This window comes from Vitis riparia, chromosome 18, assembly GCF_004353265.1.
Source record: "Vitis riparia cultivar Riparia Gloire de Montpellier isolate 1030 chromosome 18, EGFV_Vit.rip_1.0, whole genome shotgun sequence".
In the NCBI taxonomy this organism is placed as follows: Eukaryota; Viridiplantae; Streptophyta; class Magnoliopsida; order Vitales; family Vitaceae; genus Vitis; species Vitis riparia.
In genome coordinates this window covers 5,665,921-5,688,499 of record NC_048448.1, presented here as the reverse complement: position 1 = coordinate 5,688,499, position 22,579 = coordinate 5,665,921, and the positions used below count along the sequence as shown (strand labels likewise).

At 39.1% G+C, this 22,579-nt stretch overlaps 2 protein-coding genes across 2 annotated transcripts; one reads left to right on the top strand and one right to left on the bottom strand.

Moving 5' to 3' along the window:
* The first annotated feature begins 2,410 nt into the window (after positions 1 to 2,410).
* LOC117907986 (AT-hook motif nuclear-localized protein 17-like) lies at positions 2,411 to 3,932 on the top strand. Its single transcript, XM_034821688.1, has one exon. It carries the CDS (start codon positions 2,743 to 2,745, stop codon positions 3,670 to 3,672), a length of 930 nt encoding a protein of 309 aa, XP_034677579.1. The 5' UTR covers positions 2,411 to 2,742; the 3' UTR covers positions 3,673 to 3,932.
* A 7,824-nt stretch (positions 3,933 to 11,756) lies between these two features.
* Positions 11,757 to 21,750, bottom strand: LOC117906644 (ubiquitin carboxyl-terminal hydrolase 16). Its single transcript, XM_034819759.1, has 12 exons — positions 21,594 to 21,750; positions 21,070 to 21,493; positions 17,763 to 19,359; positions 17,581 to 17,669; positions 16,321 to 16,406; positions 16,024 to 16,186; positions 15,783 to 15,903; positions 15,085 to 15,242; positions 13,892 to 13,976; positions 13,592 to 13,804; positions 12,848 to 12,909; positions 11,757 to 12,751 (listed from the first exon to the last, which is right to left on the bottom strand). The coding sequence occupies exons 2-12, from the start codon at positions 21,333 to 21,335 to the stop codon at positions 11,968 to 11,970; spliced, it is 3,624 nt and encodes a 1,207-aa protein (XP_034675650.1). The 5' UTR covers positions 21,336 to 21,493; positions 21,594 to 21,750; the 3' UTR covers positions 11,757 to 11,967.
* Positions 21,751 to 22,579: the final 829 nt, after the last annotated feature.

The window sequence follows — 22,579 nt, the reverse complement described above, 5'->3', positions numbered from 1 at the left end:
TTTATCTTATGCTGCTTTTCCATTTGAAGTTTTTTTTTATAGATTTGATGGGAGGTTCAACTAACTTACTGACTTATTCCCATAGAAGCCCAACCACATCTCACCAAGTTTCCTTTCCAAATTGTTGTCCACAGTTACATTTCTCTTCCACACATTCTCGCCCTCTATATAATATACCCCATGAAAGATATTCCTACAACTATTGAGTGTTCCCACATTGTCTCCATTGTCTTCCTAAAATCACATTTGCTAGCTCCTAGCTTCAGTACCATCCCAAACCCAATTACCATCTCTTGCCATGGAGATGCCACCACGACCCATATATTGACACTCTCCTGCTTGTCTTTTCAGTTTTGACAAATGACTGAATGAGTGCAAGTTTTGTCCTATCCCATCCCAAGCATAAGGAAGATTTCACTGTTATGCATTGTAGATTGATTTAATTTTGCATCTTTTATCTATTTATTTTTTTAAAATATGTTTAGCATATGTGTTTGTTCTCAGTGAATATGATTCTTGCTTTAATCCTACTTGATCTACTTTGGTAGGTAAATAATTCAAAGCTTTCTCCCTTTGAATTTGCCCACAAGTTGTGTATACATATATAGTGATTCTCCCAACATACAGTACTGAAAATTCAATCAATGGAATTTTGAAAGGATCCTTGTGTAACATTAGTGAGGCACAGCCGATGTAAAGCATAAGTGCAACAACTGAAAAAACAGGGTCGATGGATGAGTCACATAGAAAGGACAATATTTCTAGTTTTGGAAATGAAAGAAGCAAAGTTATTTTGGCATCTGGGTTACTATTAAAATCCCAAAGGGCTTTCCAACCCTTTAACCATAACGAATCAAAGGGCGTCACCTCAGGGCTCAGGCCCATTTTGCTTTACTTTTGCTTTGCTTTTTTGGTGAGAGGAGTAAAGCCACCCTCTGGGTGGTGGGTAGGCTACGGATTCCCCTTGAGGATCTGTCGAAAATTTTAACAGTGTGGAAAAGACCTTGTTGGAAGCTAAGGTAACTTTTGGCATCCCTCTTACATAAACACAGATCATTTTTATGATTTTTTAGGGCTTTATTTTGCTTAGAGGGGGTTAGTTGTAAATTGCAGTTGCATTAGGCGATATGATATTCCCAAATCAGTATGTTTGAATGGTAGAAAATGAAATTCCTAAGAAGGTAAATCAAATGATTGTCATGTCCTGAATCCAGAAATTTTGAAGGTAGTTAGTTATATATGGTTTACTTTCTCCAAATAAAACAAATCGCTGATGATTTACGATGTGCCCAACCATGGCCTATGCGTGTGCGTGTGTATATACATACATATGTCTTAAACAAGCTACTAATATTTTGTCTTGTTTGGATATTGCAGCTGGGGACCGACTCCATTATTGTTGTGATGAGTCTGTTTCAACTCCTTTGGCAATCCTTTGTCCATGAATACACCCCCATTCTCCTGTATTTATGTGCATTTATAGAAAGAGATAAAATGAATGTATGCCAATCCTCATTCCCACTGGGTGCTATCTTCTCTGTGTTTTGGGGGCTACTCAGTTGAAGGAGAATTCAAATGTTAGAACCCAAGGAAAAGGATGGGTTTGTTGTTTCATTTGTTTATTAGAATAATGTTGGAAATTGAAATCAAATTGATATCTTGCTGAGATGTCAATGATTTGTATGTGTGGGTTTGAATATTTGAGTTATGTGAAGATTAAAGATTCCCAATTTGCCAAATATGTGTATATATATATATATAATTGGTGGTAAAATGAATAATGAGGTTCGTGAAAAACCAAGGTCGAATGATGATGATTCCTTTGAATACAAATACGGGATGGAGCCCACGCTTGCATGTCACTTACCGTATCCTTTCCACCCCCTTGCCAGGAAAGGAAAGGAGAGGAAAGAGAGGGGAGTGGGGAGTGAGGATTGGGTGGGCTCAAGTCCAGGAATGAGCATGGAGGTCTCGCAAATTGAGCGGGTGGACAAGAAGATAAGAAAAGTATGATCTGATGGCGTGGCAAGGCTTTTATGATGATCTCGAATAATCCACACGTTGTGCGTAACGTAAGAAGAAATGAAAGGGTGTAAGTTTGGGACGAAGGTGCTGGACGATGAAGTTTGAACCAGAAACTCCAAAAATTGGCACATGAAAATGAGAAAATCTTCTCGTCAAAGGAAGTGAGCTGTGGAATTTTGAAATTTTATTAGAGACAGAAGAGGCTAAGACCAACAAGGGAAACAGTACTGGAGAGAGAGAGAGAGAGATGGGAAATGCACACAAGCCCATCCCCCATGACCCAAAAGAGGAACATCAACAAGTCATTGTCAATCCACTCGGTCGGAGGCTCATTCACTCTCTCTCTCTCTATCTCTCTCCTCTCTTTCAAACTTGAAGAAAAGATTGAGGCGGTGAAAGGTTGAGCTAACCAAAAGGCATTGGGCATGTGTGGAGCCTACTCTGCCTCCAACCAGCGGCGCCTTGGTCTTTACTTGGTTTCCAAGCTCACCCACCTCCCTCCCACTCTTCTCTCTCTATCTCTGGCTCTTTCTCTCTCTCTCTCTCGTCTTATACATAAAACTGATAAACAAATCCAACTCTCTTCTACTGCTGCATCTGCGCGCTCTCTTTCTCTCTCTCTCCCCATCACCCTTTCTTTGAATTTGGTGTTTATTTTATTGCAAACATATATATATATATATAAAGATTCCCAATCATAGAGACAGAAGGAGAAGGATGAAAGGTGAATATGTAGATGGCAAGAATGAGAGCAATAACATGTTCGCCAAGCTTCACCAACCCCACAATTTCCAACAGCCTCTCCATCCTCACCACCACCACCACCTCCAACAGCAGCAGCAGCCCCACCACCAACATCACTTCCAAATCAGCCGAGAATGTCAGACTTCGGAGGAAGACGACAGCCGCAGCAGCGGTGGTGCCACCGCCGTCGCCGCAGCCGGTGCTACTACTCCTACGCCCACCAAACCTAAATCTGGCGACGGTGACGGGGCTACCATTGAAGTTGTGAGGAGACCCAGAGGCAGGCCTCCCGGTTCCAAGAACAAGCCCAAACCCCCTGTTATTATTACTCGTGATACTGAGCCCGCCATGAGCCCCTATGTTCTTGAGGTCCCTGGCGGCGTCGATATTGTCGAAGCTATTGCTCGCTTCTCTCGCCGCCGCAATATTGGCCTTTGTGTGCTTAATGGCTCCGGCACCGTCGCCAACGTCACCCTCCGGCAACCCTCCACCACCCCAGGTGCTACAGTTACCTTCCATGGGCGTTTTGATATTCTCTCAATCTCTGCTACCATTATCCCCCAATCGGCCTCCTCTCCGATTCCGTCATCTGCCAACGGGTTCACCATCTCCCTCGCGGGTCCGCAGGGCCAGATCGTCGGAGGGTCCGTAGCCGGAACCCTGCTGGCCGCTGGGACGGTGTATATCATTGCTGCGTCCTTCAACAATCCCTCCTATCACCGGTTACCGGGAGAGGATGAAGTGCCCAATTCAGGCTCCGGCGGCAACGATGGCCAGTCTCCTCCGACGGGTTCGGGCGACAGCGGCCACCCGCCGGCAGAAATGTCCATTTACAGCTGCCACCTACCATCAGATGTAATATGGGCACCCACAGCGAGACAACCACCACCACCACCGTACTGAGTTTGGCCTATTTCTACAGCTTCTTTTTCTTGAGTACTGTGAATCTTAGAAACTTCTTCTTTGTACTGCCTTCGATTACTTTGTTTAATTTTAATGTTCTTGGGTTAGTTTTAGATTCACTTTTTTAAGGAAAATGAAAGACAAACAGTGTAGGTTTTTTAGCAAATCTGCTTTGATTTTTCATGCTTTGTTAAGAACCTAAACTTGTGGTCTCCACCGTTGGGCATCTACCACCTAACATGACAACAAAAATTTAAATCCTTTCCTTTTTTTTCTTTTTCTTTTTTCGTGAATTGTTTTTCCGGGTCTTGGCTTGCCAATGCGTTGTAATTCTGTGGGCGGGTTGTTTGTGGATGAGAGTAATGGGGAGTTAGAATTGGATTGAGGTCACGGAATGGGTATGGTGGATGGAGCTGGGGGAGTTTGCTTTGAAGTTTGGGACTGAGCGTATCAGCTGCATTGCTGAGCTCTTCTGCTCTCTGCTGTCATAGCTGCAGCCCCACTGGCTGAAGATAATGCTGATTCGATTGATTTTTCGTCTTAGCTTCTTGATTTGGATAAAGTGTTGCAGTGGAGAACGTGGCTAGGGTTATGCTTGCCAGTTCTTTTCAGCTCTGCGGTGAGAGAGAGAGAGAGAGAGAGAGAGAGAGAGAGAGAGATGGGAGTTGGGAGAGAGAGAGGGCCTGCGTGTTGCTTTATCCGATATCTTTGAAAGCTCTCGAAACCCACTTTATTTTCAATCCTTCTTTCTTTCTCTCTGATCTATCTGTACTTTGGTTTGTCTCTTTCTTCTCCCCTCCTCTCTCTCCCTCTCAGGTGAGAGAAAATAAGGAACCATAATCAAAAAGGACAGAGCCCATTCCCCACCAGCATCCAAGATCTAACTCCACCCATCTTCCATAATGAGTACTCTAATCCTCTCTGCATATTCAGCATGGGCGCCTCCTTATTTTCATTATGGTCGTATCTTATTTTCAATATGCTCATATTAATTGCAGCAAACGATTCTATGTTTATTCGTAGGTACAGATTATTTGGGGCAGAAATCCCGTCCCACGACCACAGTTGTGTTCTGTGTTGGATTGCTTTGATGATTTTCCCATTTACAAAAGCTGAAATAGAAAATCTGGGATGGGTTTTGATATTTAGATATAAAATTCCAAACTTATGACAATTAGCTAATAATATGGATAGTTTTGATGATTTTTCGTACCAGGAAGTACAGTTGTCACGAGGACAAGGATCTGGTATTGGTACTGTCTTGGACCCTACTCTTGGAGCATTGATCCTTTGACCCAGTCTCCCTTCAAGGCCCTGAAAATACTGAAGAGGGATAGAAAAATTGGACTCTATGCTTGAGAAGATAACAGCCGAAATCAAATCCCCACTTCCCCTAAGTTGAATTGATTTTCCGCCTTTCATCCACTCCAAAAAGACCTGTGGACGCGTGATCATGACTTTCTTGGAGCCTGTTTTGTCGTGGTTGAAATATTAACCCTCCGTTTTGAGTCATGAAGACAGTGAGGAAACCATAAACAAAAAAGGTGGAAATTGCAAGAGAGAGAAAAAAAATGGCTTATTTGATTAAAACGTGTATTGAAAACCTAATCTTTGGAAATTTAACTCTTAAATCATTTTTTTATCCCGTAATTTTTTTTGTAAAAGTAATTATTTTTTAAAAAACATTCATATAAATATTTGAGATGATTAGGCGTATTTATGTTAAAAATAGAAGAAGGGTTAAATTTATAAATATGAAATTATTTTTTCATTAATTAAAAATTCCATTTTTAACAACTTTGATTTTTCTTTTGTTTTGGAAAAAGTGTCTTCATGCCCACATGTGAAAAAAAACATAAAATTTAAATTTAATGTGTATTTAAAAATAATTAGAATTTTGTACTTTTTTTGGGATGGAAGATACTAATTTTTAATCAAATGTATTATTTTTAATGATATAGATATTATATTTGATCACCTCAATACCAAATTTTATTTTTAATATATAAAATTTGAATTATTTTTAAATAATTTCTATTATTTGAATTTTTTTGAATGAGGGTACCAAACGTTTCCCTTTTCTTTCTCTCCTACTTCCTCAAATTTTTCAACATCCATAAGGAGCCTGAAGTTTGTCTCATAAGAGTCGTGGCACCAAAATGGTGGGTTTCAATCTGCCGAAACTTCCTTGCAGTACAGTCTCACACTGTTCACTTAATCATCTGAATTTTTCCCCATTCTGTTGGTCTGATCTTGAGTGGTTGTAAGTCGTACCACTTGGCCAACTTGACTTAGTTTCATCACAAGGAAGGTGAGATGAACTAACCACATGCTTGCCCCAGCATCTTCCAAAGAACCCTCAAGTCTCATTTGCTACCCTTTTATTATGTGGGTTTGATTTGACAAAGAGCCCTATTAGTGCTTAGCAATATAGACGATGGTCGTACTTTGCAATCATACCTCAAAAGTTACCTTTCCTTTCAACTAATGACAGTATACATCTAGATGAACACTTGGAACACTGGTGGAGGGTTTCGATTTCCAGGACAGCGGGGGTATTTCAGTTTTCAAATTAATCAGCAAAGCCTTCCATCTTTGGGGTTTCGTGCAGATTGGACTGCTATGCCATGGAGATCAATAATATAATGGAAGCGACAAAATGGAAGATTATGGCAACTATAAATCAATGTCCTAGCGGATTGAGACCCAAAACTTGGACCAAGCAGGGATATGTCAAGTAGCCACGTTTGGACAGAAGTGATTTGTCAAAAGCACCCTGGTTTTTCCAATTTGGAGGAGGCGGACACAACTTGCCCAACCCCATCCACCACCATCATGGACGTATTCTTCATTACAACAGCCCCCTTTTTTGACCCTTTGTTTCCCTTTAATTTCATAACTTTCCTCTCTTCCTCACTTGTGATATCATGCATGATAATAACCAAAACATTAGCCTTCTCTTCCCCTATTTCTCCAAGTGCTCTCAGTCTGGTTTTTTTCATGAGGGTGGCTTTTAAGTTCCCTTTCGGATGCTAAGCCCCCGCATGGAATAACTTAGCATCATCCGTAGTCGATATTTGGAAACATAGTCCAGCAAGCAAACTCTAGACTCCAGTTATGTTATCAGTTTCCCTCTTTGAAACTTACTTTGTTTTTAATTCATCTTTCCGACATCATATCCATTGGAGTGATTGGCTTGGCCTCCTTTTCCATTGACTAAGTCCCTTCTTTATTAGATAGAATTAGAATGACGTTGTCCATCCCACAATCGCCACAACTTGTTAGTGGACAAGACGCCTCTGATAAGTGTTTATCTAAGTTCTAGTCCTACCAACCTTTGTCCGCATCTGGGAACTAAATTTTACTCTCATATTTTATTGTTCTGAAAAGTTAAGTAAAATCATTTATTTACTGGGCATGTGAGAATAATCTAATTCTATAATGTTGCAGTCTAAATCAGCTAAATAAACCTTTCATCTTTGGCCTGACTATTTTAATGTTTGGATATTGATAGGCTTTGAGTCAATTATATTTGTATACTCGAAGAACATACGCTGGCCAGTAGCACCGATCCCTATATAAGGCTGCGATTAATAAAATGAACATAGTTTAGTTTGACTACTGGATCTTTCAGTTATGATAAGGAGATTTGCTCATTTAAAAAATCCCAATTGAATGATTTTATTGTTAGTTAATTGATCGGTTAGCCATGCCACGACAGTGAGGGACACAATGAACACATATCCCCAGATATAAAATAAATAAAATGGGTAGACATGCACGTGGCTTTAGTAGGAGTTCCTAAGCAGGTGAAGGGCACATGGGTCAAGGGTTTCTGCAGTGGGGCTTCAGTCTTTGACTAAGGTATTGGGTATTGGGTATTGGGTATTGGGTATTGGGTATTATCCCATTTGAAAACCTTCAGGACATCCCACTGCTCTCAGCGAATGGAGAAAGGGAGTTGAATTCCAGGCTTTAGTAATTAATTTTGATCCCTTTTTATTCCTGCTTTGATCACCTACTGCACTTGCTCCTCTCCACCGTTGTCAAACACCATCATCATTTATCACTTCAAGTGTAATCACCATCAACATCCCCATCATTTTTCTGCCATCATCATCAACTCCGCATTCACACTGATCACAAAAAGATTTATGAGCACAAACTCCTTTCCCTTTCTGTTCCTACTTGTAAGCTATGTAAAAGGCTAACACAAATATTTTGTAAATAAAATCATATGCTAATATAGCCAGTAGGGCTTCTTTCTTCTTCAATTCGTGCTTTCTTTTGAGGTATCCATGCATTGTTATTTGACAATCATTCACGACTTGGTACCCACATAGCCAATTTGGAAGTAACATCTTGAGAAAATGAGATATTTTGAAATGTATAGCAGTGAGTATTACAATGAGGAATTAATACATGTGTCTTCCTACTTTACTTTGAATAATCAAACTTTCTGACTTTTCACCATCTACGGTGTAAGCAAGTGGACTACATACTGCCCATTGGATTTGACATGGTTCCTGTGTCAAAACCACGGAAAAAAATGTATTGAGTATGAAGACGTAATTAATTATGAAGGAAAAACGAAAGGGACAGCTAGCAGTGGTTTTTGTCAAAGCCGGCCCAAAGGTCTATGGCGGTAGAGGGAAAGACTTTTTCCATACCAAGAAGGTAAATGGCAGGGTTACAGTCGTGTAGATGGGAGTGAAAGAAGTAAAAGGATGAATGATTCGGTGTGAACAGGGTGATGAAATATGACTGCAATGGTGGCTCTAAAAGCCAAGCCCGGGGTTGTGGAACAAAAAGGAGGAGGAGGAGTGATTGGTGATGATGGTGCGAAGCAGTAATGTTGGTGTTGTGTTGAATACCGCCAAGGGGAAAAGGGTCTGACGGTGCCGCCACGGTCTCTCTCGTGCTTATTGCACCTTGGAAAAGCCTCCCGGCCCGGGGAGACATTGCCTTGTATTTTGCTTAAATTTGCTGGCCATGCCATGCCATGCCATATGCATGTGCATATGCATATGCATGCTACCCTAAACCCGCATACTTCCATAAAAGTTGCGGTAGATTTCTCTGACTTCTTTTTGCCTTCTCCTTTTCAATGCTGAATCACATGAAAGCCTAAGCTGATAGGACTTTGTTTATTGCATGCGTGGAGAATGGAGACAATCGTGACCCATCAGCATTAATATTTGGTATTTGGTATCTGATTTGATCAGATCCATCATCTTGAATAGCCAAACCCAATGGATCGGTTTCAACTTATTCTTTACGTGCAAGGTAAAAAATTAATGGGCTGGCGGCCACAGTGTGTGCAATAGGAATATGAAGAGACCTCTCTCCAGGTGTAAAATTCAACATGGACCCATCAACCCACGAGCTCTATGGTACAACATCCTGCAAAGTGTGGGAAAGAGTGATTATGGGCGTCAGCAGTTGAGACGATGCATGGAACCGTGATTCCAGTGCATCTTGTAGGGACTCCATATCTCTCTATATCGCTTGACTTTGCTGGCATGTCGGCCATGCGGCCATGCCCCTCCCTCTTTGTTTTCTAAAGCATCATCTTTATATTCTATATCCTTCCTCAAACCAATATTGCTCTTTTGCACCAACTGCTTTTCCACATTAATGCTCCTTATCATAGATATATGTACTTTATTTATACAAACTCAAGCTGCCTATGTGATTTGCCATTATCCCTCCTCAACCAATGCTATCTCCCCCCACTACTTCTTCCATAATTGCTTTCAGTAGTTGGACAACATTTCTTTTCACTTATTTTTGTACTTAACCTGCTTTAATTTATTGGATGTCAACAGGTATGACTGAGAGCTACTGTTCATGCCATCCATCATTTCTTCAACAAAATATTTTCATTAGAGATGTGTGTCTAGCTGATATTAGGTATGAATGTATGGTACAATTATAGCTGATATTAGGGCAGAAAAAAAATAGTTATTTTCTTATTTTATGTTAAAAGATTAAAAAAAAAATTGAAAATTAATGTACATTTTCACAAAAGGAAAATTTTAGATTCCTGAGAGAGAAGGTTAGGTGAGGTGGAGAAAAGAGTGAAAAATAAAAGAAGTGCCCCATGAAAAAGGCTTCTTGTCTTGCAGTCGGTAGTTTTGTCTCTACCAATCTGCTTCCTTTTCCATGATTCATTGTATGTGAGATCAACTTGAATGGATTGGTCCCATCCCATGAGATTTATTTTCTTACATCTACCATCTGCCAAATTAATCTGGGTCAGACCTCCTCTCATCTTCAGCTTCACAAAATTGTGGAAAAAATATGTTGTTTCTGTCTTCCTTTGGAGTGTTGACTACTGTAATTAAAATTTAAGACAGAAATAAATATACAAGTAGTTTTGAAACGATAGAAAATTCCAATTCCATAACATGATATTATACGATATAATATAATCAAGGCATTCTGGTTCAAATTCTGAAGGCTAAATGTTGATATTATTGTGATCATGGTCTAAGGTCATCATCATATGTTCACGGGTTTCCTCCCAGTTGCTCAAACAAGCAGCTTTCACACGAATTTTTGGGGAACCTTCTCATTCATGACATATGCCTACCAAGCGGCGGCCTTTATTAGTCCAATTCTACATGATAATGCCCTCTCTCTCTCTCTCTCTTTTCTCTCAAAAGAAAGGTAAAGGTAAAAGCAGGATTGAGAAATTCAAAGAGGGAGAATGCAGGGTTGGGCGATGGATGCAAGTGGGGGATGGGGAGAAACGAGGAAAAGTAGAGAGGCGTGGGGGGGTGAGAGTTGATGATGGAAGTTAGAAAGTAAAAAGTTAAAAAGATATATAATGGAGGTGGCAGTGGTGCAGAGCTGCGGTGGTAAAATTGAATTCGATCCATCCAAAAATGGAAGGAAGAGAGAGAAAAAGAGGGTGAGAACTGAGAACTGAGCAAGTGGAATAGTTGTCGTGTTAGCCTGCTTTGTTAAAAGTTGAAAGATGGGGTTGGGTTTGTTAGTTTGTAGAGACTAGAGAGCTCCTCTTCTCACTTCTCCACGTGCTCTCCTTTTTCCAATTTTGTCTTTTTCTTCCCACTGTTCCCAGTTTGACTTTCTTATAAGTTATGAGCCGTATGACCTCCATGTGTGGTCAGAGCTGCACACCCCCCATTCCTTTCCCTTGTTTTCGTTCCTTGGTCTTTACTTCACCTTAAATCCACTTGGGTTGTCGAGTAAAATGACCAAACTCCCCGTCCCATTTTTAAAGCCCCGTTTGTTTTGTGAGCTTATTGATCAATTCGGTATGGCTTGCGTTTTACTTACCTTGCTCCATCCCACATCATTCTCAAGCGTCTTCATCAATCTAACAAGCCTATTCTTTGTCCCATTCCATTCCATGTTATGTCTAAGAAATAAACAGGCCAAGGATAGGTGGGGTAGGACACCGGATCCTAATTGGGATATTATTGGATACGAGGGAAAGTTCGTTGAATACGATTTGTTTGGTCATATTCACAGCTCAGCCCAGCTTAACTGAATTGAAGTGGCAGAATTGACAAATACTCCGACCCTTGTGTCCTCACTCCTCACTTCACCAGACAAGATGGCTGGACCACGAGATTGGGAACAAATAATCGAGCCTCCACTCAGTTCAGCCATCCCAATTTATACCAACATCAATTTACTTTATCTAATCCCATTTATTCCTCTTTTATTTTTTGTTTCCCCTTTTGTTTTCATAAAGGATTCAGATTTCCATTTTTTACCTGCTCCAGGTTCTTCTCTACTTTCCCATGTATTCCCATCAACATCCGAACACATTTGATTCAATGAATTACTGCTCACCATAGTTTCGCTACCGTGGCAATACCTACTAGCTTTACTTTAAAACCCCACAAATTTGTTTAAGACTCGCAAAAGGGCAAAAAAGGACAACATTGATAGTCTTCGGAAGAAACAATAATTGATAATGGCCTGCTAATTTAGAACCCAACAAGCATTAAAAGATGCAGAGGTAGAAGTTAGAACCCCTGCCAAAATTTCTATCTACACTTCCGAAGCAACCTTTCTCTGTTCTGGATTGAGGGCACCAACACGGCATATCAACAAACACTAAAATGGTGTTGACATAGTTATTTACCTATTATAAATATAGAGGAAAAGAATATAATGACAAAATGACCATGGCTGATCACTTTAGATAAAGCCAACAGCAAGAGTACATTACATACAGCCCCTACTGGCAACCTCCCCAGCTCTTATTTCCTTCCACCCTTCCCCCTCTAAACTCAACTTTTATAATATTATGAACGCCTAATCTGTTCTTTCCCGGGTTGATCTCCTAGAAGGTACACCCAACTTCATGCTGTCCAAAGGGTTAACCCGTCCTACTTTCTCTTTGTCAGTCTCCTTACAATAACTATCACTACTACTATTACTAACTAACTTTCTACACGGTTTAGCGATGTCAGATAGCAAAAAAGGAATGCCTCCCTTACCCTCCATATCCACTAGCTTGCTACTCCCGTTGGGTGGCCTTGCCCAAAACCCATCACCCTCCATAACCAATTTTGCTTTATCAGTTTGAGAACGACTTGTTTCGGTAGAACATGAAGAGTAGCGGTTCAACTCAGCAAGGGGTGAACTCCTTAAAGAGGAAGAGGAGGAAGAAGTGTCAGAGTCAGATGAATTTGTCCAAGGGCTGCTCCAACCACGTCCTGAATCACCAAATATGTAATCAGAAAGGTCTTCAGTGCTTGTAGAATCCCGGTTGCTCTCTGTACTGCACGAACCTTCTTCAGTGAAAAGAGAAGAATTGTCACTTGATGAGTCAGCTTCTACAATCCTTTGCTTCCAGGGAAACCTTGTTTCTTCTGAATAAAATGATTCAAAACTGGCGGGGCAGTCCACAGGGCTTCTACTGTGGTAGGCTGTGGGCTTTGAATGTATCATAGACTGGCCAGCAGTTGAATCTATGGAGTCGTGCCTTAACTTGAATGTAGTATTCTTAACAATGTTTCTGGAAGAAGCAGCTTCCAATTTTCTATTGCGAGGAATTACTGCATTTCTTATCAATCTTGGGGCCCGTGGTGAGCACCTATAGGTCAATTGAATTAATTGAACACCCTATCAGTATGAAAGCTGGAATCGAGGAACAAAAAATAAAATAAAATTAAACATTGAGACCAATTACCTTGCATAAAGAAGCATGTATGCCCCTTTTGTTAAGACTCTTTCAAGCTCCACGGGTTTCACCTAACCAATAGTGACCAGAATCATAGTCAAAAGCTTAGACAATACAATTTCAATGTTGCTGTGGAGCACAACTTTTGAGTAAAGCAGGTAATAAGATAACATGTCAAACTGGAATTTATCACAAAACAACCAACTGCAGTTTGCAGAAAAGACAAGAATATTTTTGCAAATAGGAATATTAATTTCAAATTCAACATTTTATTCATTAATAAATATTAACCAATGTAAGTAAACATTTCCAAGTGCGTGAAGTACATGATATGACGAGGATTTGGGTATCTGAAATATTTCCACATTGCCTATTAATCTGATATATACTTGACAGGTCTGTCCACATTAGAAATTCTACACTTCAATTTGGCCTAGGGTATAGAAAAAATAAAAAGGAAATGGAAATTAGTTTATTGATACATACCCCAATATCATAAAATTTAGGGGTTAAGCAAAACCTGACACCTAGATACACACCAACATTCTACTCAAGGGAGTTAAAATATGCATTTTACAACAAGAGGGTAGTTCTCTAGTTGGCACCATGGCAGATGTAGCAAAAGGTTCTATATATAAAGTAGAATAGATAACCAAAACCATAATGAAGAAGGAAGTGTGAATTTGGAGGCAAAAACGTCCAACTGAAACAAGTATATCAATAAATACAGATTGATAGTAAATGAGAACATACCGTGCTGTCATCAATCTTGAACCATTTGTTCTGGATGTTTTTCACATAACACACATAGTGACCAGAAAATGCAGCATTCATGATATCCAAGTGTACCACCACTGCATAAAGCCTGTATATAGGTGATTTATCACTTGTCCCGCTCATAAATGGAGCCAAGTCCAAGATCTCTGGAAATCTTATCGACTTATTGAGCTTTCCAAATTTACCCGACTGCAAAACATGCACAAGGAACTGAGCAATAAGAACCTATAAAGCCTACGAAGAGTAAAAAAGTCTTCCTCAATCAAAAAGGATTACCTGAAATCGCTTTAATGCAATTGTAAGGATATTAGGAGCCTCTGATACTGTCAACTTCTTTTTGGCTTTCTCATAAGATTTGCATCTAAGTAAAACAATAACAATAACAAAGTGAATGTGTCATCATAACGTTTCAACATGCCAAAGAAAATAGCAAACTTGATAATGTGATCATAGATTAGGCAACTTAAGGCAGCAGAGGTGGAACCAATCTAACAGCTGAGCAATGCTTCTTTCAGAAGCCAAAACTATAGGCTGAAATAATGCAAATAAACAGCAAAAATTGACATAGGAGTTCTTCAACTCTTCCCTTAACCACAAAAACTGAAACCAATGCCCTGCCCACTCCCCCAACCTTGACACCACCATTCCCAAAAAAGAATGTGAAAAGAAAAAAAACTAAAGACACAGAGATAGAGAGAGTGGAGAGAGAGAGAGAGAGAGAGATAGTCAACAATAACAACTGAAACCCATGCCCTGCCCACTCCCCAACCCTGACACCACTATTCCATAAAATAAAATGAAATAATAATAATAAATAAATTAGGGAGAGAGAGAGAAGAAATCAAGAATGTAAGACAAAAACAAAACATTTAGGTCTACTAAATTCTTTCTGATTATATGTCAAGTCAAAAATAGTGATTTTTACAAGCGATGACAACTTTGGTACACAAATTAAAATTTTGCATTGGAATACACAAGAATAGTTAACAACATGCACAATCATAACAGAAAAGGGAATCATGAACCACATGGACATAAAAGTGCACACATAATACCTTTTTGATGATTGATTTTAATGGAATAATCTGTGCAAACCATTTGAACCTCAAGGCAAAGGGAGAGATGCTCTTCTCAAAGGGCTCGAGCACCATTATTTTATCCTAAGTGTTAATAAAAAAATTATTTAATGTAACGCATGTCATTTATGAGCAACAAGAGACACCATTGGGAAGGAAGACCAATTTTCTTCCAGGCTTGTTGCAGGAAAAAGATCTGTTTTGTTTAAGCTTATTTGCCCAAGAGGTGTTAAATTTCTTGGATAAAGAGATAAAAAAATAAATCCAGTTTATTGCAGAGACAGTTAGAATACTCTAACCTAATTCAACTAGTACATTGAGGTCACATATATACATACAATTATAAAAATGCATGCCCTCAAGAGATCCAAGTAGCAATGCAAAGTAACCAACCTGCTACATTGGTACTTGTTTTCCCCATCAAGAATCTCGGTGCCAGTAAATTTATGAAGAGCCTCTTCCAGAGTACCTATATCTCCTTCTATCTCAACAGTAAGATCCATCATTCTCTCATGCCGCTCAGATTTACCATGGCACTTCATGCATTTTATCTGCAAATAACGTTACTGAATTACTATTTGTTGTTCCCATTTCAGTCCATTTCAAGCTTACAAAATGAGATGCAGATAGCACTTCAAACATGTTTCTTTTATAGGAAAAACATGTGAACTATGTTATATGGCTTTTAACATATGTGAAGTACTCATGTTGGACATGAAGTGACAAGGGTTCAAACATGGAATGTATGCCTGACATGCCAATTTCTAAGACATGTATCCAACAGGTATGCCCAATAAAGCAAAAGAACAAATTCCTATTTCATTGTAACCTCAGACTCACATTGCACATTCTACCTCAGCATGCAGATCAAATTTGGCCTAGGAGATAGAATAAGAAGAAAGGAAAATTAGATTATCTAGCCATGTTCCAGGGTCCTAGGATCAGGGAATCAAATGAATGATACTTAGACACATACTACGACCAACACTTGCACCCACATTCATAGAACATCAAGTGCTAGGCATAGAGAGGAAGAACATCGCTCAGTTGTATTTTCATACAATTCTGAACCTCTTGGAGATTATAGATACCTTTGAACGAAGGTAGCCTCCAAAGGTAAGGCCAATAAGAGATGTTTCCTCTTCCAAAGAGCCTGAAGCATTCACCCCAGCTTCCTTAAGACAAACAGATTGCATTGCATCAATAGCATACCTGTCAATTTCAATCATTAGTTGACTCATGCTACACACTTATAAAGATAAAATCATTAAGACAAAAAGAAATGCATACACATGTCTAGTAGGGTTCCATATACGTATAGAGTTAACTCACCTTAAAAATTCATGCGCATCTTCTTCTTTCCCATTACCAAGATGACTTCCAATATTTCTTATTTGGGACAGTATACCAAGAGGAGAAAGTGGAGAATTCCCTTCCTTTGCCTTCAAAATAAGACTTTCAAACTCACAGGTGAAACACCATTCTTTCTTTAAACCTGATTTAGAAAGCGATAAACAAAAGAATATTACATTTTTTCAAAAAAAAAAAAAAGGAAAAGTGTTATGAAACATACTGCAGAAAACTTTAACACAAAATAAATCATGAGGGAGACCATGATTAGAAACATACATGATTTGGAGTGGAGTCCTTGAAGAAAATAAGAAGTAAGAGGTGGAGTAAATGCCAAGCACTGGAGCACAGCATTAGCGTAACAGCTGGAGGAAAAAATAAATGGATATGTTAGAAACAACAAAGAAATTCAGAGCAGGAAAAATCCCAATATCAGGAAAAAGCTTCATTTTCAGGACAATAGTTTTTTATTTCTGATGGAAAGATAACACCTTTATTTTCTTTCCTTTTTTTCTTTTTTTCTTTTCTTTTTTTTATCAAACAAGGTAATACCCTTCTCAAGGGGTAGACAATAGAAAATGCATTGACTTATAAATGGAAGATATTTTAAAATCCACAAATGTAAGGAATGTGTTAAAAGATGCAGAAAATGAAGACCGTTTTGACTGAGTCAATGGAGCATAATTCTTGAAGCTTATTGCTAAGGAAAAAAAGATACATTTAACTAAAAAAGAAATGTGTACATATATGTTTAACAGAAAAAGAAATGTTATACATATATGTGCCATACCAATATCGACAAAATTAAGGTCACATATAAACATGTGCTCTATCATATGGGGATGCTCATACCAGAGAGTTTGGGTATAAGCATCATGAGTCACATTGTGTCTTCTAATTGTTCACATATATATACATACATAAAACATGAATACTATGTGTCTGTGCATGTGAGAATGAATGAGTGAGGGAGATTCAGATATAGGGAGGGAGAGAGAGAGAGAGAGAGAGAGAGGGAGAGAGAGGCAACTCTCTTTCAAGTATATATACTGCATCAGAGCAAAATGGGGAAAAAAATATAATTGTCATCCCCAAAAAAAGTAAAATGTAATGCAGGCAAATGCTTTATTGAATAACCAAATCAGAAAATAATGAGAAAAAAGAATTTTGCTGGGGCATCACCTATTTTTTGGAGCATACAAATTCATAACGACACTGAAGCTCCAGAAAGAACCACTTGATTACCACAACCAAGCTAGTAAATCTGAGCAATACTAATTCATAGTTATAGGACACAAAGGTTCCTTTTTAATTGACATGAGGTAAATTTTCCAAATTCATTAACAAAGTGGCTGCTGCATAAGTAAGCCTTGTTACATTAAATTAAATGTGAGAAGTGTTCCAGAAAACGGAACAGAAGTTGAAGAACACATCAAGATTTCATTATGAACTTCACAAGGATACCACAACCCCTCAGAATTATATACCATTTAGTACTTATTATTTATTTTGACATAAGCAAGGACCACTCCACATTACCTGTTCCCACAATTCATGAGGCCACATGGGCGCAGCTCAACCTTGTTCCAAATGTAAAGCTTGACAAACACTTCGTAAGAAAAGAGACCCTGTAAAAACAAAGATACATTAATGCAAAGTTTTGACATGCCAGAACAAAGTATTGCAAGTGTGTGCTAACATGAAAGATTCATGTAAAATACCTTGTCACTGCATCTTCCAGCAATCTCACTCCCAACCCCTAATGGAAGGGATTTTGACAATTTAGAGGGTCTGAATTGGTCAACAACTTTCCGAACAGATGTTTTCAGGCCATTACTAACAATTGGCGAATGATTAGCAATCTGGGAGGAGCTAGCAGCCACTGTGTGAACACCGTCAACCTTTCCAGATTTCACATTTGGAACTGGATGGCCTCTGGTGCTAGAAGATAAATGCAAATCAGAATCAACTGTTGACTTTCCAGATCTCATACTTGCGACTGAATGCCCTTCAGTGCTGGAAGATAAATGAGGATCAGATGCACCAGATGATAAAGATTCAACTTCTCTAGATTTCAATTGATGTGAGGCACCACTTTTGCCATTAACAACATGGTTTGACCTCTCAGAGCTCAAGGATGAAGAGCTCCTGGCCTTAGGAGCATCAATACTAATTGAATCTCTTCCAGTACTACAAGATGGATGAGCATTAGAAACACTAGATGAAAAGGGTTTAACTTCTCTGGACTTCAGTTTATGTGAATCATTGCTAGGGCCACTATCCACAAGATTAGAGCTTTCAAAGGCCAAAGATGGTGAGTTCCTAAACTTTAAGGCCTTTGTACTTATCTTTTCTGATGAAGCAACTCCCTCAATAGGCTTTTTGATCCCTAGAGTAGATGGATGAGCATCATCTAACACAGTGGATTTACTCTCGGAGACTTCTGCATGCAAAGGAGGAATGGTACTTCCAGACAAGTTGAAAGAAAAACGTAAAACAGATTCAGAATCAGATATATTGCTATCAGCTCCACTGGCATAGGATTGAGCAGAATCATCCTGGGCATGATTTCTGGTCCTATTCAAATCAAGAGTTCCTTCCCAGAATCCAGAAGAGGCTGTAGACGGCTGGGCAACTGAACGTTCATTGCAGCTTTTAATGCTCAAACCAGAACTACTTGATTTGCTCTGTGTCTCAACATCACTACAGCTGGATTTGATCTGATTTAATTTACTAGAACCAGTAAAACTATTTACAGAATCAACCAAACCAGTGAACTCTGGGGAGAATGGTTCAGTCTGATGTGTGTTCATACTAGAAATTGTCTCAGGCATGGCAGAATCATCAGATTTATGTCCATCTGATTTTTCAGGATCATATGAATTAATGCTTTCACTGACAGAAACATCATCAGATAATTCACTACTGGTAGTGGAAACAGAAACATTATCAGATGGTTCAGCTCTGTCGGTGGACGTAGAGAATCCAGAAAAGGATGTACTGGAAGATTTGGAAGTGGAATCTGATACATTCCCATCTGCAAGGAACTCAACTTTAATGTGATCGTCCTCTTCACATGAAACTTCAGGAGAGCAATTGGGTTTAGAAAATGCAGGTTCGCTAAGGAATGTTTCAATTGGTTTCACACACTGCTGTCCTTCAGTCTCCAACCTGTTATCATAAATTGCATATTTTTCTTGCTTTACTGCCTTCTGACTAGAACTGATCCTCTCATCGATAATCTGGTGAGTGATGCTAGGTGGATTGCATTCTTCTTTGTGACCTTGTCGCCAATGAATAATTTGACATTTGCCAGAACTGAAAGATTAAAATCGTGATTTGAATATTATAAAAAAACAATATCATAAGCATAGTTTTGAAAAAGGTTCAGAGGCTTATTCCTTAAGACTCACCTTAATGCGATGCAAGGTTTCAAAAACAAAAATTCTACAGCTAACATCAAAATTCAAGTACTTTGCACTATGCATTCAACAAAGGACAGATCCAACAAGAAATAAGAAAGACTACCATACCGTACTTCCATACTTATAGAAAGGACAAGCCAGATTTCAAAGAGAGAATTTTTCAAAAAAAAAAAAAAGCACCAATTAAGGACACCTATGACAGACTGGAAATTAGAACTCTGATAATCTAAGAAGATATCAGTGAATGTTCATCGCTATGCACTTGAAACAATGATCAAATTTGAGGTCTTTACATTGTGAATAAATTACTACTAAGCACACTTAGGAAGAAATCGTATACATGGAAAGGTTAACTCTAACTCAAAACTATTAAGAGATGCATTATGATTTAGAAGTTTTAGCATAAGCAGAACTAAAATAGAATATATGGCACATATGGTAAAAAGGAATAGTGAAAATTGATATCAAGGAAGTTCCTGAAAGCAACTATTCTCTCTATCTAGGGCCAACAATTATCAAGATGGAAATGTTAAACAAGACATAGCCCGTAGAAATAGTGTGGGATGGATTAAGTGGAATGTCCTTGAACATAACGTTAAAACAGAAAAAAATTTAGATGACAGATATGTGGAAAAGCCATGCTCTATAGAATAGAACACTCAGCAACCAAAAGAGCAAGTTCAAGAAATAAAAAGCACACCCCCAAAATGAAGATATAGATGAATGAGTGGCACCTATGTTACATTCTTCAAAATTTCAAAATGTCTATAGCTAACATGATGTGCTCCTGGGTTGGGCATGAGTATAGGGTATCGTATATGTTTATTGACAGTTGTTAAGAATGTCAGAGAGTACTTTCTCAATCAGTCAAGACAAGTCATGGTCCATAAAGAAGATACCACATTACATTTATTCTTCGTGTCTCAAGATTCAGAACAAGAAAAATTGGAAATTTTGATAACTAAAGTGTGCCCCTAAGTCCCAAAATTGGGTAACATGAACCCAAACCTGATATGCATGTGTATACACCAAAATGGGTGTTGCATCATATCCGAACATGATTTTTTTTTTTTCTTTTGATAGGTAAATAGGCTAGCAAAAGACACAGTCAAGTACATATGAAATATAAAAAAAAGACCTAAATGCCAGCAAGAGAAAAAAAGCATCATACCAGGCATATGATTAATATCACTTGCTTTAGTGGACTGGTTGATATGCACTCAACAAATTCACAGAAGTAAAGAGGCATCATTATTGCATAGCAAACGTACAAGCAACCATGTTCTATAACCTAAAATCCCCTTCCTCCATTTTTGCCAACTTCCAAACCACTCTCTTCCCTTCAACTTGTAACTAAGGAAGCTAGAGTCAGAAACTCACAAACTCACAAAGCCTGGTCATCCGTAAGACCTCTTCCTACAATTTCCAATCCTTCCAACCACTATCTGAATTGGGTCTCGCCGTATTCCCCCAAAATTATATGTGAAAAAAATGCATAATTAGGGGGAAAAATGGCTAACTCATTACTTTGGTATGAAAACATGCCACGATTAACATAAGCAAAATCAAGAGGTTCAATAGTACGGATTACAAATTAACATACCAATAACGAACGGCTTTGCACCGAGCGCACCGCGTTGTAGTGGGGCAATAACAGACGGCGCACTGGAACTGCGGCGAGACCGATACTGCCGCGGTTTCGAGCTCTGCCCTAGCTGCCTCCTCAGAAGCCAAAATCAAAAGCCTCTTGATTTCCTCCTTCCTCGCAACGGCTACCCGCCATTTGTGCCGGATAACCAATCCGATTACGGGAAAAAACAACGACAGCAGGGCCAGGCACGAAAACCCAAGATCCCCAGGAACAAGCATTTATCCAACACCCAATAAGCATCCAGAGCAATGAAACCCTAAATCCCTAATCTTTCCACACATAGATTCCACCAATATTGGCGGTGCAGATGGTGCATGCAGAGATCATCGAATGGTAGTAGCTGCCGTGGCGATTGACGATTGTGCCACAATGACGACTGCGGTGGTCGGGCGGTGGCGATGTTGATATCAGGTATTAAAAACAAAAATTAAAATTAAAAATTCCAAACAAGAATGTCGTTGGTGCCTTGGTGGTACCACAAAAGCCAGTTGCTGTAACGCCGTTAATGACAAGCAGTTCCCAGATTTTGAATTCCGACCTCCAAAATCTTCAGATCGAGCGTCTAGGGCTTTTTTTCTTCCTTCCTTTTTCCTTGTAAGTTGTAAGAGAGAGAGAGAGAGAGAGAGAGAGAGAGAGAGCCACTGAAACTGAAAAAATACAATACTTTATTGATTTATTACCATTTACTGTATATTTATTCTTTTAAATTATATATCAGCCCTTTAAAAATAAGAAAAATTTTGGTTGGGGGTAAGGAATTTTGTTATCAGCATCGGGAAGCGTGAATTCTTGGCTCACCAAATATTCCGACCGGATGAACCACCCACCGGTCCGATCGGACCGGATGAGTTATTACTTAAAATAAAATTACCGGTTTTGGCTTGTTACGGTGGTTGTGCGAGATGTTGACTTGGACGGTGGCTGATTGTGAGTATGATGGACGGCAAAGATTGGTTATTGGTGGGTGATTTAGTGGAGGCACCAGCATCGATCATGATGTCTCACTCACCATTTCCCCATATATGCCAGGTTTTTCTCATTCAGGTATGAACCCTGCTGCTAGGCTATACTCGCATTCATGACATTTGTTTAATTTGGACGACTGTGACAATTATCTAATGTCATTGCTGGCTTTTGTAAATTCAAAACATCCCTACAAACATTAATGTGAGCGTAGACGCACGCCCTTTAGAAAATTGAATTCCATGCGCCGACATGACATTGACTCCAAGACGGACGCATAAATTTCTTTATACTACCCCTATTTCCATCCCAAAGTCTACATATGTCACAGGCAGGATTTTTATTATATGAACATTGCATAGGTAACAGTGACCTTTTTTTTTGTCCCAACTCTGGTGTTGTTGGCGGGATGAGTAAAATTTTATTTTCCCTCCCATCATTCTTCAAATGCTCATCATTGGTGCGTCGACAAACCACGAAGGGGCATCTTGAATTTTAT

Excerpts from the sequence above, each read along its gene's own strand:
- LOC117907986 (XM_034821688.1), top strand. The coding sequence starts at position 2,743 with ATGAAAGGTGAATATGTAGATGGCAAGAATGAGAGCAATAACATGTTC.
- LOC117906644 (XM_034819759.1), bottom strand. The coding sequence starts at position 21,335 with ATGCTTGTTCCTGGGGATCTTGGGTTTTCGTGCCTGGCCCTGCTGTCG. Across the intron at positions 15,243-15,782 it reads GAGGCTACCTTCGTTCAAAG|ATAAAATGCATGAAGTGCCA; the intron begins GTATCTATAATC and ends CGTTATTTGCAG. Across the intron at positions 13,977-15,084 it reads AACAAGTACCAATGTAGCAG|ATGCAAATCTTATGAGAAAG; the intron begins GTTGGTTACTTT and ends TGTTTTACTTAG.